The 13,444-nt window shown below is 40.9% G+C and overlaps 1 protein-coding gene across 3 annotated transcripts in view; it reads left to right on the top strand.

Moving 5' to 3' along the window:
- arhgap27l (Rho GTPase activating protein 27, like) overlaps positions 1-13,444 on the top strand; it is a 48,158-nt gene that overhangs the window by 8,072 nt on the left and 26,642 nt on the right. For all 3 annotated transcript variants that reach the window (XM_050068908.1, XM_050068909.1, XM_050068910.1), the window contains exons 2-3: positions 8,617-8,746; positions 11,802-12,766. In XM_050068908.1, coding sequence (XP_049924865.1) covers positions 8,716-8,746; positions 11,802-12,766 — 996 coding nt within the window. In that variant the 5' untranslated portion in view covers positions 8,617-8,715. The remainder of the gene's footprint in view (positions 1-8,616; positions 8,747-11,801; positions 12,767-13,444) is intronic.

A 13,444-nucleotide genomic window follows, 5' to 3' on the forward strand; every position in this document is an offset into this window, starting at 1 on the left:
GTGTGTGTGTTGGCTAAACGTAACCACGTGTGTGTGTGTGTTGGCTAAACATAACCACGTGTGTGTGTTGGCTAAACGTAACCACGTGTGTGTGTGCGTTGGCTAAATGTAACCACGTGTGTGTGTTGGCTAAACGTAACCACGTGTGTGTGTTTTGGCTAAACGTAACCATGTGTGTGTGTGTTGGCTAAACGTAACCATGTGTGTGTGTTGGCTAAACGTAACCATGTGTGTGTTGGCTAAATGTAACCGTGTGTGTGTTGTTGGCAGAATGACCTATTCAGAATATTATCTTATTGGATTATTGATTGATTATATTCATGTGTTCATCACATTAATGTTGCAGTTGGTGAAGGTGTTGCTGTTTTATATATATTAATATATGTATATTGGGTAGTTTGAGAATTTTCCCCTGGGGATTAATAACGTCTGATCAATAAAATATTATCAGTTTATTCGTCTAATATTTTCTGTATTAATAATCAATAATCTGTAACTCAGGTTATCAGGTAAATGTAGTGCAGTAAAAGTACAACATGTCCCTCTGAGAGTGTGAAGCATGAAGAAGCAGAAAATGGAAATACTCAAGTAAAACACAAACACCTCATAATTGTATTAAATTACTTGAGTAAATGTACTTAGTTACTTTCCAGTGCTGGGACCAGGACTCATCACCAGTCAGAACAGTTCCCAACATAAACTTGTAAAAGTTGAAAGTAAAGTTTCACATAAATATGGACCTTTTTCACAGCAGACATTTTGACTCATCTTAGCATGAAAAGCACAGCATTAAGGATGGCTGAAATTCCATTTAGTGTCCCAGTACGCTAGTAACAGTTAGCTTAGTGGGAAAACACCTTATTGGAACGCAGCTGTCATTAGTGTCATTGAACGCACTTGTGCTGCTGCTGCTCCCACATGTCAAAATGTCTGCCGTGATAAAGCTCCATTCAGATGTTGGTTTTTCTGTTTGAACAAAAAAGCAGCAGAAGAAACAAACAAACAAACAAACAAACAAACAGCTGTTTGTTTGTTTGTTTGTTTGTTTGTTTGTTTGTTTGTTTGTTTGTTTGTTTGTCTGAGAGACAAATATTTATTTATTTAATTATTTATTTCAAGTTAGACAGAGATAGAATGACAGGAAAAGAAATAATAACATTGAATTACATCTGACTGGTTCCTGTTATATTTCCTGTGTATGTTTATTTATATTGTTTATCTCACTGATATCAGAAACATGTGAGTCACATATTATTTACACATAAAGCACATATTTCAACAGATGTCAGAAACATCAGCCTCGCAGTCGCGTTTATATCAAGTCCATTAAAATTTTTCACTAGAAGGCAACACATATCAGTAAATATGTTGTTCTCCTGACATGTATCAATATTATTATTGTTATTGTTATTATTATTTAAAAAGATTTGAGTTCCGCTAATAAAGAACTTGATTTAACAAAAATGTTTATCACCTTAGTTTTTAATTTAAAATCAAAACTTTCCTAAAAAACAAATTTTTTCTTTCAACTTTCTGTAGCATAAAATATATTTTAAAGAACATAATTTTATTTTCACAAATTGTTTTAAAACAAACAGAAAAAGATGCGACACATTTCTGACTATATGAGATGATAATGAATGGTAAATATTTGACAGATAGTTATGTGAACATGACGTGTGCACAAGTCTGCTGCACACAGGCAGAGAGATTTATTAGAGTGCAGAAATATATAAATACAATACACGCAGTCATCCTCAGGTGTGTTTGAATGAACCACAGTTGGATCAGAGCTCAGTGATCGACAGCTGAACATCAGCATGCTCCTCATTCACTTCAGTAACATGATGAAGAGTCGCATCTACAACTGTCCCTGAACACACCATGAACCTCAGCAGGAAGGTCAGGGGTCATTGGGTTGCCTTCACACCTGTCCTGTTTGGTTCTGTTCAGTCGAACTGAGTGTGGTCGGTGTGTGCAGGTGTGAACACACCAAAACAACCGCACCAAGACCTTCTTGAAGAGGTGGTCCGTCCTGAGGACGGGGACATGAAACCCCCGGGACAGATAAGACAAGTGTCCTGACTCTGAGTCAGACCTGGCTGACCCAGACTGTGATCTGCTCCTCCGCTACAAGGAGCAGAGGGAGGGCAGGGCGTCAGTGGGCGGGGTCTGTCGGCTCTCCTGGATGTGCCAACGTGGAGTCTATTGTTTTTCCCGGGGGTTTGGTGTCCTCGTCCTCTGACACTAACCCTCGACAGTGTGTCAACATACAGCAACTTTTTAATCAACATTTTAAAGTGGACATTTTTCAGCTAGTGTAGCTAGCGTGTTAGCTACACTAGCTGACACGTTAGCTACACTAGCTAACGCTGGCAGCCAGACAGAAACAGCTGTGACTCTTTATCTGATAATTGAAACAAGTCCACGCCGTCCTGCAGTGGGTGAAGTTACTATATTTCAGTAGTTGAAATGTTGACTCCTCCCACTGCTGTGAGGTGATTGGCTGAAATAAAAACTGATCCGGCGTTCTGCGGCTCTGCAGGTGGATGATGTCGTATTTATCACCTGTATGATCACTTCCTCCTGCGCAGTGATACGATGGGTGGGTGTAGTTTGGTAGAATAAAATAGTTCCTACATGAAACTGCTCACAGCGCGTCTGTGGATCATTTTTAGGAACCGGGTCATGATTTCTGGACAGAGACGCTGATGTTTTCCATGATATCGGTTACCAACAGTAACCTTCTGTTTTTATTAACGATCTCAGACTGACAATGATTATAATGATTCTGTGACATCATCAAGCCGCCATATTTTCTGAGACGACTGTGTCATCCTGTGTGGACCGGTGCAGGTCGGCTGGTGACGTCTGGAGACACAGATCTGATGTGATCTGAGCCTCGCAGCAGTTTCCAGAGGTCGTTGAGGTTTTGGGGTCCGTGTGAAGAGCTGAGAGCCAATCAGAGAGCAGGATGTGTGTGTGTTGGTTCAGAGTGGTCGACACACATTCCTCCTCAGCCTCCAGGAGGCGGAGTCAGCCGACGGCTTCATGATTTACACTCAGTTATTTCTGTTCTGTGTGTGTGTGTGTGTGTGTGTGTGTGAGACCACACCCCTCGCTCTCACTGAGGGTAAAGGTTGACTCCACTTCACACATGCTCAGACACATTCTGATTGGCTGCTGGCTCTCTGATGTCACGTGATGGCTGTGGATCAGCAACAGGAACAGTCTGATTGGTCAACAGGGCGTGTCGAGCTCGGTTTGATGATTGACAGGTTGTTTTCTGTGTGTATGTGTGTGTGTGTGTGTGTGTGTTACATTCCTGGGGGGGGTGGGTGTGTCTCAGAGACGAGCAGAGGGAGGACGTCGGCTGCATTCCACTGTATCGCTCTCTGTCTCTCACACACACACACACACAAACCTGAAACACACCTGCCTCAGGTGTGTGTGACTCACAGCAGGTCTGTTTACCTGTGTGGAGGCTCTTAAAGGGCCAGCAGCCTGCGGTGCATTCACTTCAGTTCAGTAAAACGTTATTGATTCCTGCAGCAGCAGGTGAACCAATAAACCTTCTCACACAGAGGAGTCGCTGCGGAGGTTCCTCTGAACGCCTCTTTCCACACAAAACCAAACAACAGTGACATCATGTGGCTGTACATAAAGATGGAGGACGTGTCTCTTCCTCCTGCTGTGCAGAAACGAAGCCAGAATATCCAGATGCAGCCGCCTCTGTCTTGTGTTGGTGACGTCATTTGGAGTCTGCGCATTAACGATCTCTGTGGTGTGAACATTAGCACACTGATTGGCTCACACAGCTGTCAGTCATGGTGCCACACCCCCTCTTCTGACATCAGATGAGTTACAATTAAAACCAAAGTTACAAAAGGGTTTTTTGACTTTGAGTTTTTAGTTTGTCCCGTCCCCTAACGTGGAGGGGGCGGGGCGTGGACAGATATCGTTTTTCTGGCATTTATTTTCTCCTGCAGAGCCGTCTGATTTCTGCTTGTCTGCTCCTCCAGTGATGCATTTCTACATTTCCTGCTTCAGGTCCAAACACATCAGTGTGACATCACGTCAGTGTGACATCACGTCAGTGTGACATCACGTCATGTCCACATTATGATCCAGAGCCGTTCACATTTAACACTGAATTCAGGTCAGAACAAAAAATCAGATGAAAAGAGAAGTCAGAGAGAATGATCTGCAGTCACACTATTGTTCCTATACAAAGACAGGAAACACACACACACACACACACACACACACACACACCAGCATGTGATGTCATCGAGGGGTGGAGTCTACACAGTCATGTGGGCGGGGCTTCCAGCAGACAGGAAGAGCAGACACTTCCCTCTATAAACAGAACAGGCCTGAGATCAGCCTCCTGCCATTGTTCTGCTCCTCACTGATAATAATGGGCTCATTAATAAAGTCTCAGTTTCAACATTTTTGATTTAATTTATCTGATCGATCAGCGTCAGTGTGTTGATCAATGACAGGAGCTCGTCTGTTCATCATCTTCATATAATAAAGTGTATGATACTATATGATTGAATAAATTAACACATGTATGAATAGTAAGTGAGTGATGCCAGTTAACACATTCATTGCACTTGAAAGTTAAAAGTTAAAGATGAAATTCTGGAGTTGATAAAAGCCTCCGTTTTTCACTCTTTTCATACAATCGCTTTATTTCTGGACAAGTTTTAAATGACACAGAATAAAATGATTCTGATGAAATATCACTATTTTAAGATCAGGTTGTTTTTTTCTTTTTTGACGTGTTCGTCGCACATAATGTGTCCAGATGTTTTTATGTTGATAAATGGTGTCATTGTAGCAATTTTAAAAGAAAACATGCAATCTAAACCTTGTTTGAAGTTTTCTTTATAAATTCTGAAATAGAAAAACAATCACCAACATTTCTCAAAGAAAATATGCCGAAATCTGCCAAAAAAATTTGAGGAAAAACAATTGTCTTTTAAAGAAACACAAGACAACATTTTTCAAAGAAAATAAAAATGCCATTAAAAAAAAAAATAAGATTCTTTTTAAGAAAATATACCAAAGTTGGCAAAATTGTTTTGAAGAAAATAGAATTGCCAGAAATTTTTAAAGAAAAATGTCCTTCCATACCCGTTGTGGAAGGCATGTTTACTTGAAAAATGCAAACATTTTTGAAGATTCAAAAACCACCTTTTTTTTTTTTTAAAGAAACACAAAATTGATATACATTTTTAAATTACAAAAAAGAAAAAGAAAAAAAATTGTCAAAAAGTCAAAGTCAAAAAGATGCCTTCCAGTATGTCGTAGGATCAGGACGCCTTTGATCCAAAATATCAGCATTATTTTGATCCCAGCTGCAAAATGTCATTAAAGCTTTAAACTGGTCAAAACATTTATTTATAACATGTTCAGCAGTTCCTGTGATGAAGCAGATAAAGTGGACATGAGGTCACCTGCTGAGCCTCTCACCACAGTACAGTAAATTATGAAATAAAGATTTTGTCCTGAAAACAGAATCCATCAAACAGCTGTTAAAATCAAACAAATATGATTTTAAGGTCTGATCTCAAAGATGGCGGCGTTTGCGGTGACGAGCTGTAACTGCAGTCTTGTCTCATTCACAGCTCTGGTATCTGTTTATGTTTGGATCTGGATCAGATTCCGTCCCCGCACACGTGTTAAAACTATCTGACTGAGATTAAATTGTCCCTGCTAAGTCCCGCCCCTCTACCTGGTGAGTGGGCGGAGTCACAGGTTTGTAAGGAAAAGCTGTCAGTGTGAGGAACCTTTTTCTTTCCTGGGATGATTCATATTTGAAACATTAACATTTGAAGAGAACAGAGGTGAGTATGACCTCACTGATGGACCGTTGGATGCTTAATGGGACACCAACTATGTACTGGTGTGTACTGGTGTGTACTGGGACTCTGGACTCTTGAGGATCCTGTGTGAAAAGAATCAGACTGTTGAGACAAACAAAGTGAAGATGCAGGGTGAGAACATGAGAGTGAAGACATGAGAGTGAAGACATGAGTGTTAGCATTAGCTGCATAGTGTTGGTAGCTGGCTGCAGCTTGACTTGTTGTGACATGAAGCAACGTGTCAGTCATTCCTGAGCGTGTCTGTGAGGAGCTGAACTCTGAGACTGAACTCGTAAAGGCTTCACATTCATCACTGACACATGGCTCCACTGAAACCAACCTCAACGAACACATTCACTCAGGTACATGTTCAAAGTACTTTGACTTATCTTCTTCTCCATGTCAGAGGGAAACTCTGTTTACCCTGCAGCTTCAGCTCCTCCACACATTCAGATTATTGATACAAAATATAATCAGTAATCAGTGATGACATATGATCACAGATGAATCCACCCAGCAAGATGTAAAGTCATTAATATGATCAATACATTCATAAATCAATAACATTAGATGTTATATTCTGCATGTTGTGAGCACTGTACTCTCAGTACATTAAGTGATGTTAGCAGTAATGTCACCAGTAATGCCAGCAGTAATGTCAGCAGTAATGTCAGCAGTAATGTTAGCAGTAATGTCAGCAGTAATGTTAGCAGTAATGTTAAAAGTAATGCCAGCAGTAATGTTAGCAGTAATGTTAGCAGTAATGCCAGCAGTAATGCCAGCAGTAATGTCAGCAGTAATGTCAGCAGTAATGTCAGCAGTTATTGCAGCAGTAATGTTAGCAGTAATGTCAGCAGTAATGCCAGCAGTAATGCCAGCAGTAATGTCAGCAGTAATGTTAGCAGTAGTGCCAGCAGTAATGTCAGCGGTAATGTTAGCAGTAATGCCAGCAGTAATGTCAGCAGTAATGTTAGCAGTAATGCCGGCAGTAATGTCAGCAGTAATTTCAGCAGTAATGTCAGCAGTAATGTCAGCAGTAATGTTAGCAGTAATGTTAGCAGCAATGTCAGCAGTAATGCCAGCAGTAATTTCAGCAGTAATGTCAGCAGTAATGTTAGCAGTAATGTTAGCAGCAATGTTAGCAGTAATGCCAGCAGTAATTTCAACATTAATGTCAGCAGTAATGTCAGCAGTAATGTTAGCAGCAATGTCAGCAGTAATGCCAGCAGTAATTTCAGCAGTAATGTCAGCAGTAATGTCAGCAGTAATGTTAGCAGTAATGTTAGCAGTAATGCCAGCAGTAATGTCAGCAGTAATATCAGCAGCAATGTCAGCAGTAATGCCAGCAGTAATGTCAGCAGCAATGTCAGCAGTAATGCCAGCAGTAATGCCAGCAGTAATGTTTGCAGTAATGTCAGCAGTAATGCCAGCAGTAATGCCAGCAGTAATGTCAGCAGTAATGCCAGCAATAATGCCAGCAGTAATGTTAGCAGTAATGTTAGCAGTAATGCCAGCAGTAATGCCAGCAGTAATGTTAGCAGTAATGTTAGCAGTAATGTCAGCAGTAATGCCAGCAGTAATGTCAGCAGTAATGTCAGCAGTAATGTTAGCAGTAATGTCAGCAGTAATGCCAGCAGTAATGTCAGCAGTAATGTCAGCAGTAATGTTAGCAGTAATGCCAGCAGTAATGTCAGCAGTAATGTCAGCAGTAATGTTAGCAGTAATGTCTGCAGTAATGTTAGCAGTAATGTTAGCAGTAATGTCAGCAGTAATGTCAGCAGTAATGTTAGCATTAATGCCAGCAGTAATGTCAGCAGTAATGTCAGCAGTAATATTAGCAGTAATGTCAGCAGTAATGTCAGCAGTAATGTCAGCAGTAATGCCAGCAGTAATGTCAGCAGTAATGTTAGCAGCAATGTCATCAGTAATTTTAGCAGTAATGTCAGCAGCAATGCCAGCAGTAATGTTAGCAGTAATGCCAGCAGCAATGCCAGCAGTAATGTTAGCAGTAATGCCAGCAGTAATGTCAGCAGCAATGTCAGCAGTAATGTCAGCAGTAATGTCAGCAGTAATGTTAGCAGTAATGCCAGCAGTAATGTTAGCAGTAAAGCTAGCAGCAATGTTAGCAGCAATGTTAGCAGTAATGTTAGCAGTAATGTTAGCAGTAGCAGCGGTAGTAGCCGTAATAGCTAAAGTAGTGTGATCCCTCAGGTGTGATGTGACTGGTCTCTGTAGAAGTCTTCAGTCGTGCTATCTCAAGTACTTCGTCTTCAGGTACGCCTGTGACTCATGTGGGAGCCCGATAAAACTGAGCCCAGTTTGTAAGTTAGAGCGCCGCTGTCAGAGCCAATCAGGTGAGATGGCAGGTGTTCACATGGCGATGCAGAAGGATGCAGGTTTTTATCAGTGTATGAACCATCATGAGGACAGTTTGATATGGACAGGTGTCATTATGAGGGACAGAAAACAATCCACAACGTTCCTCATGTTTAAACTGCACTGATCACTGAAGGATGGATGGAATCCTCACATATTAGCTGTTAACATCATGTTAGCATAAGCACTCTGATGAGAGGAGCTGAAATACGAACGTTCCTTCAGACAGCGTTCTGACTGGTTCCCAGTCTGTGACATCACTTCAAACACTAACGATAATAATGACATCATGAAAGAACAGAGTTTACTGTCACTAACAGGACAATGGATAACAGGTCTGAGCTGATGGGATGTGTCTCTCTTTCAGGGAATTCATGATTGGGTGCGACCTTTGACCCCTTCCCTTCACTGTCACCTGCCCAACTGTCTGAGAGGGGCGGGGCCTGAGGAGCACAGGACTGTCACCATGGCAACCACCTCCTCCCAGATTGGCCCAGGTGAGTCCTCGTTTTACTGAACTTTTCATGAGCTTATTGTTCTCAAAGGAGACTGAAGAGAGCGTAATAATGTTAGCGATGGTAAAAGCAATGAAAGTGGAAATGTTAGCAGCAGTAATGTTAGCAATGAAAGTAGTAATGTTAGCAATGAGAGCTGTAATGTTCGCGACGTTAGCAGTAATGTTAGCAATGAAAGTAGTAATGTTAGCATTAGTAATGTTATTAATGAAAGTGGTAATGTAAGCGATGGTAGCAGTAATGTTAGCAATGAAAGTAGTAATGTTAGCATTAGTAATGTTATTAATGAAAGTGGTAATGTAAGCGATGGTACCAGTAATGTTAGCAATGAAAGTAGTAATGTTAACAGTAGTAATGTTAGCAATGGTAGCAGTAATGTTAGCAATAAAAGTGGTAATGTTAACAATGGTAGCAGTAATGTTAGCAATGAGAGTAGTAATGTTAGCATTAGTAATGTTATTAATGAAAGTGGTAATGTAAGCAATGGTAGCAGTAATGTTAGCAATGAAAGTAGTAATGTTAGCATTAGTAATGTTATTAATGACAGTGGTAATGTAAGCGATGGTACCAGTAATGTTAGCAATGAAAGTAGTAATGTTAACAGTAGTAATGTTAGCAATGGTAGCTGTAATGTTAGCAATGAAAGTGGTAATGTTAGCAATGGTAGCAGTAATGTTAGCAATGAGAGTGGTGATGTTAGCAATTTAGCAGTAATGTTAGCAGTAGTAATGTTAGCAATGAAAGTAGTAATGTTAGCAGTAGTAATGTTAGCAATGGTAGCAATAATGTTAGCAATGAAATTAGTAATGTTGGCAGTAGTAATGTTATTAATGAAAGTGGTAATGTAAGCAATGGTAGCAGTAATGTTAGCAATGAAAGTAGTAATGTTAGCATTAGTAATGTTATTAATGAAAGTGGTAATGTAAGCGATGGTAGCAGTAATGTTAGCAATGAGAGTAGTAATGTTAGCAATAAAAGTAGTAATGTTATCAATGAAAGTGGTAATGTTAGAAATGGTAGCAGTAATGTTAGCAATGAGAGTAGTAATGTTAGCGATGGTAGCAGTAATGTTAGTAATAAAAGTAGTAATGTTATCAATGAAAGTGGTAATGTTAGAAATGGTAGCAGTTATGTTAGCAATGAGAGTAGTAATGTTAGCGATGGTAGCAGTAATGTTATCAATAAAAGTAGTAATGTTATCAATGAAAGTGGTAATGTTAGAAATGGTAGCAGTAATGTTAGCAATAAAAGTAGTAATGTTATCAATGAAAGTGGTAATGTTAGAAATGGTAGCAGTAATGTTAGTAATGAAAGTGGTGATGTTAGCAATTTAGCAGTACTGTCAGCAGTAATAATGTTAGCAATGAAAGTAGTAATGTTAGCATTAGTAATGTTATTAATGAAAGTGGTAATGTAAGCGATGGTAGCAGTAATGTTAGCAATGAGAGTAGTAATGTTAGCGATGGTAGCAGTAATGTTAGCAATAAAAGTAGTAATGTTATCAATGAAAGTGGTAATGTTAGAAATGGTAGCAGTAATGTTAGCAATGAAAGTAGTAATGTTAGCGATGGTAGCAGTAATGTTAGCAATAAAAGTAGTAATGTTATCAATGAAAGTGGTAATGTTAGAAATGGTAGCAGTAATGTTAGCAATGAGAGTAGTAATGTTAGCGATGGTAGCAGTAATGTTAGTAATAAAAGTAGTAATGTTATCAATGAAAGTGGTAATGTTAGAAATGGTAGCAGTAATGTTAGTAATAAAAGTAGTAATGTTATCAATGAAAGTGGTAATGTTAGTAATGGTAGCAGTAATGTTAGCAATGAGAGTAGTAATGTTAGCGATGGTAGCAGTAATGTTATCAATAAAAGTAGTAATGTTATTAATGAAAGTGGTAATGTTAGAAATGGTAGCAGTAATGTTAGTAATGAAAGTGGTGATGTTAGCAATTTAGCAGTACTGTCAGCAGTAGTAATGTTAGCAATGAAAGTAGTAATGTTAGCAGTAGTAATGTCAGCAATGGTAGCAGTAATGTTAGCAATGAAAGTGGTGATGTTAGCAATTTAGCAGTAATGTTAGCAGTAGTAATGTTAGCCATGAAAGTAGTAATGTTGGCAGTAGTAATGTTAGTGATATCAGCAGTAGTAGCAGTTGTGTTAGCAGTGAAAATATCTATGCTAGCAATGGAAGAAAAGTTAGTAATGTTAGCAGTAGTAAAGTTAGTAATGTTAGCAATAGTAGCAGTAATGTTAGCAATGAAAGTAGTAATACTAGCAGGAAAAGTAGTAATGTTAGCAGTAGTGATGTTAGCAGCAATAGCAGCAATGTTACCAATGAAAGTAGTTATGTCAGCAGTAGTAATGTTAGCAATAGTAATGTTAATAATATCAGCAGTAGTAGCAGTTGTGTTAGCAGTGAAAATATCTATGCTAGCACCAGAAGAAAAGTTTGTAGTGTTAGCAGTAGTAAAGTTAGTAATGTTAGCAATAGTAGCAGTAATGTTAGCCATGAAAGTAGTAATGTTGGCAGTAGTAATGTTAACAATGAAAGTAGTAATGCTAGCAGGAAAATTAGTAATGTCAGCACTCAGCAGTAGTAATGTTAGCAGGAAAAGGTTGTAATGTTGGCAGCAGTAATGTTAGCTGGAAAAGTAATTATGTTAGCAGTAGTAATGTTTGTAGTATTAGCGGTAGTAGCAGTAGTGTTAGCATAGCAATGAAAGTAGTAATGTTATCAGTAGTAGCATTAGTATTAGCAATGAAAGAAGTAATATTAACAGTAGTGGTAGCAGTGTTAGTACATTCAGGAGGGTTAGTAATGTTAGCAACAGCAGTAGTAATGCTATGACCAGTAGTGGCATTAATGTTAGCAGTGGTAATGTTAGCAGTAGTAGCACTTATGTTAGCAGTGGTAGTACAAATGTTCGCAGTAATAGTCGCAGTAGTAGTCGTGTTATCAGCAGTAGTGGTTGAGTTAGCATTAGCGCAACACTGTTCTTCATCATTTCCTCTGACCCTCCGGTCTGGTCTGGGTCCTGCAGGTCTGGGTCTGGTTCTGGTGGAGTTTCAGTATGAGTACCAGGGTCGGGACGGCGCTCTGGTCTCCATCAGACCCAACGAACGCTACGTCCTGCTGGCTAAGACCAACGACCACTGGTGGCAGGTCCGGAGGGACCGTAACTCCAAGCCCTTCTACATCCCTGCCAAATACGTCAAGGAGCTGCCACTGGACCTCCCCTTGCCTCTGGACTTTGATCCGCCCAGTCCTGAACCGGTGCTGCTTCCTGCTGCGGCGCCTGTCCCCGTCCCTGTCCCTGTCCCTGTCCCCGTCCCTGTTCCAAAGACTCTGGAGGAGCCCAGAACCAAATCAGGGGACGAGGTGATGATACGTGTTAGACCTGATGCTTCCACTGGATACCGCAAGACCGAGAACCGCATGTCCACATTTGGTGTCCCGCTGGACTTTAATGACCTGTCATCTGCGGTGACACCGGCACCGCGACATCCCAGCAACCCTCCTGCTGGTCCCACAGAACCCGGGACCACAGCAGCCAGTGGGACTACAAACATGGCCGACGATGCTATGAGCAAAAAGCACTGGGCAGGGTTCCTGGACGACCACAGGGAGTCCGACAAAGCTCGAGTTCCCAGTTTCAGTCCTGCAGACCCCATCTCCACTCCCCGCCCCCACACCCAGCCCATACCCGTGGAGACACCGGTGGTCCCTGTGATCCCTCCCCACAACGACCACCACAGCACGTCCTCGCCATCCACGGGTCGCCATGACCACCAGGAGTCCTCGATAGAGCCTGAGGAGGAGGAGGTGGCGGAGGAGGAGACGAGCGAAGAGGAGAGCAGTGGCGAGAAGGAATCAGTAAAGGAGGAAGAGTCAAACCACATCTACGAGTCTATTCAGGACCTGAACCTGGACCTGAAGGCTCTGACGGGAGGAAGAGTGAGTCCTGGAGCACCGTCTGAGCCTGCACCTGCCCCACCCCCCACACAGGTAAGACACCTGAGACCTGAGAATCTGTGTTGTTATGAAATGTTTCACAAGTTGTGTCCCGGCTCAGAGTCCACGTTCAGACGGTGTGATGGTCCTCATGTGACAGATGAGTCCTTCAGTGGTGGACCACACACACACACACACACACACACAGTGTGTCAGTATGTCAGTCCTCTGTGACGCTGTGACGGTCGGCTCAGTTGCGGCTGATCGTCGGCAGATGAGATTAATCATCAGTAAAATATTTTGATGCTGTTGCCACGTGACGCTCAGTCAGATCTCAGAGCTACAAAATAAAGGCCCTCCGCTGCGTGTCACTTCCTGCAGCGTCCACACAGGAAGTGAGAGAAGAAAAAGAAAAAGCTGTTTCCTCTTTGTCTTCTCATCAGAGCAGAAACACAGCTGACCTTTGACCTCCTGGACCGACACACTCCGGTCCTGGAAACAACCTGAACTCACTGTGATCTGGATTCTTCTATATTTAGTTTTTATTTTTAGTGTTTTATTTATTTATAATTTTTATTTATATGATTTTGATTTGTTTATTTGTTTCCTGTCATATTATTGATTCATTTGTGTTTATCATTGGGAATTATTTTACTTGATTTAGTTTTTTGTGTGTAATTTTATTGAATTCATAATTAGAGATATTTATTTACCTATTGTGGGGGTGGGCGG

Source organism: Epinephelus moara, chromosome 18 (genome assembly GCF_006386435.1).
Source record: "Epinephelus moara isolate mb chromosome 18, YSFRI_EMoa_1.0, whole genome shotgun sequence".
Taxonomy (NCBI): Eukaryota; Metazoa; Chordata; class Actinopteri; order Perciformes; family Serranidae; genus Epinephelus; species Epinephelus moara.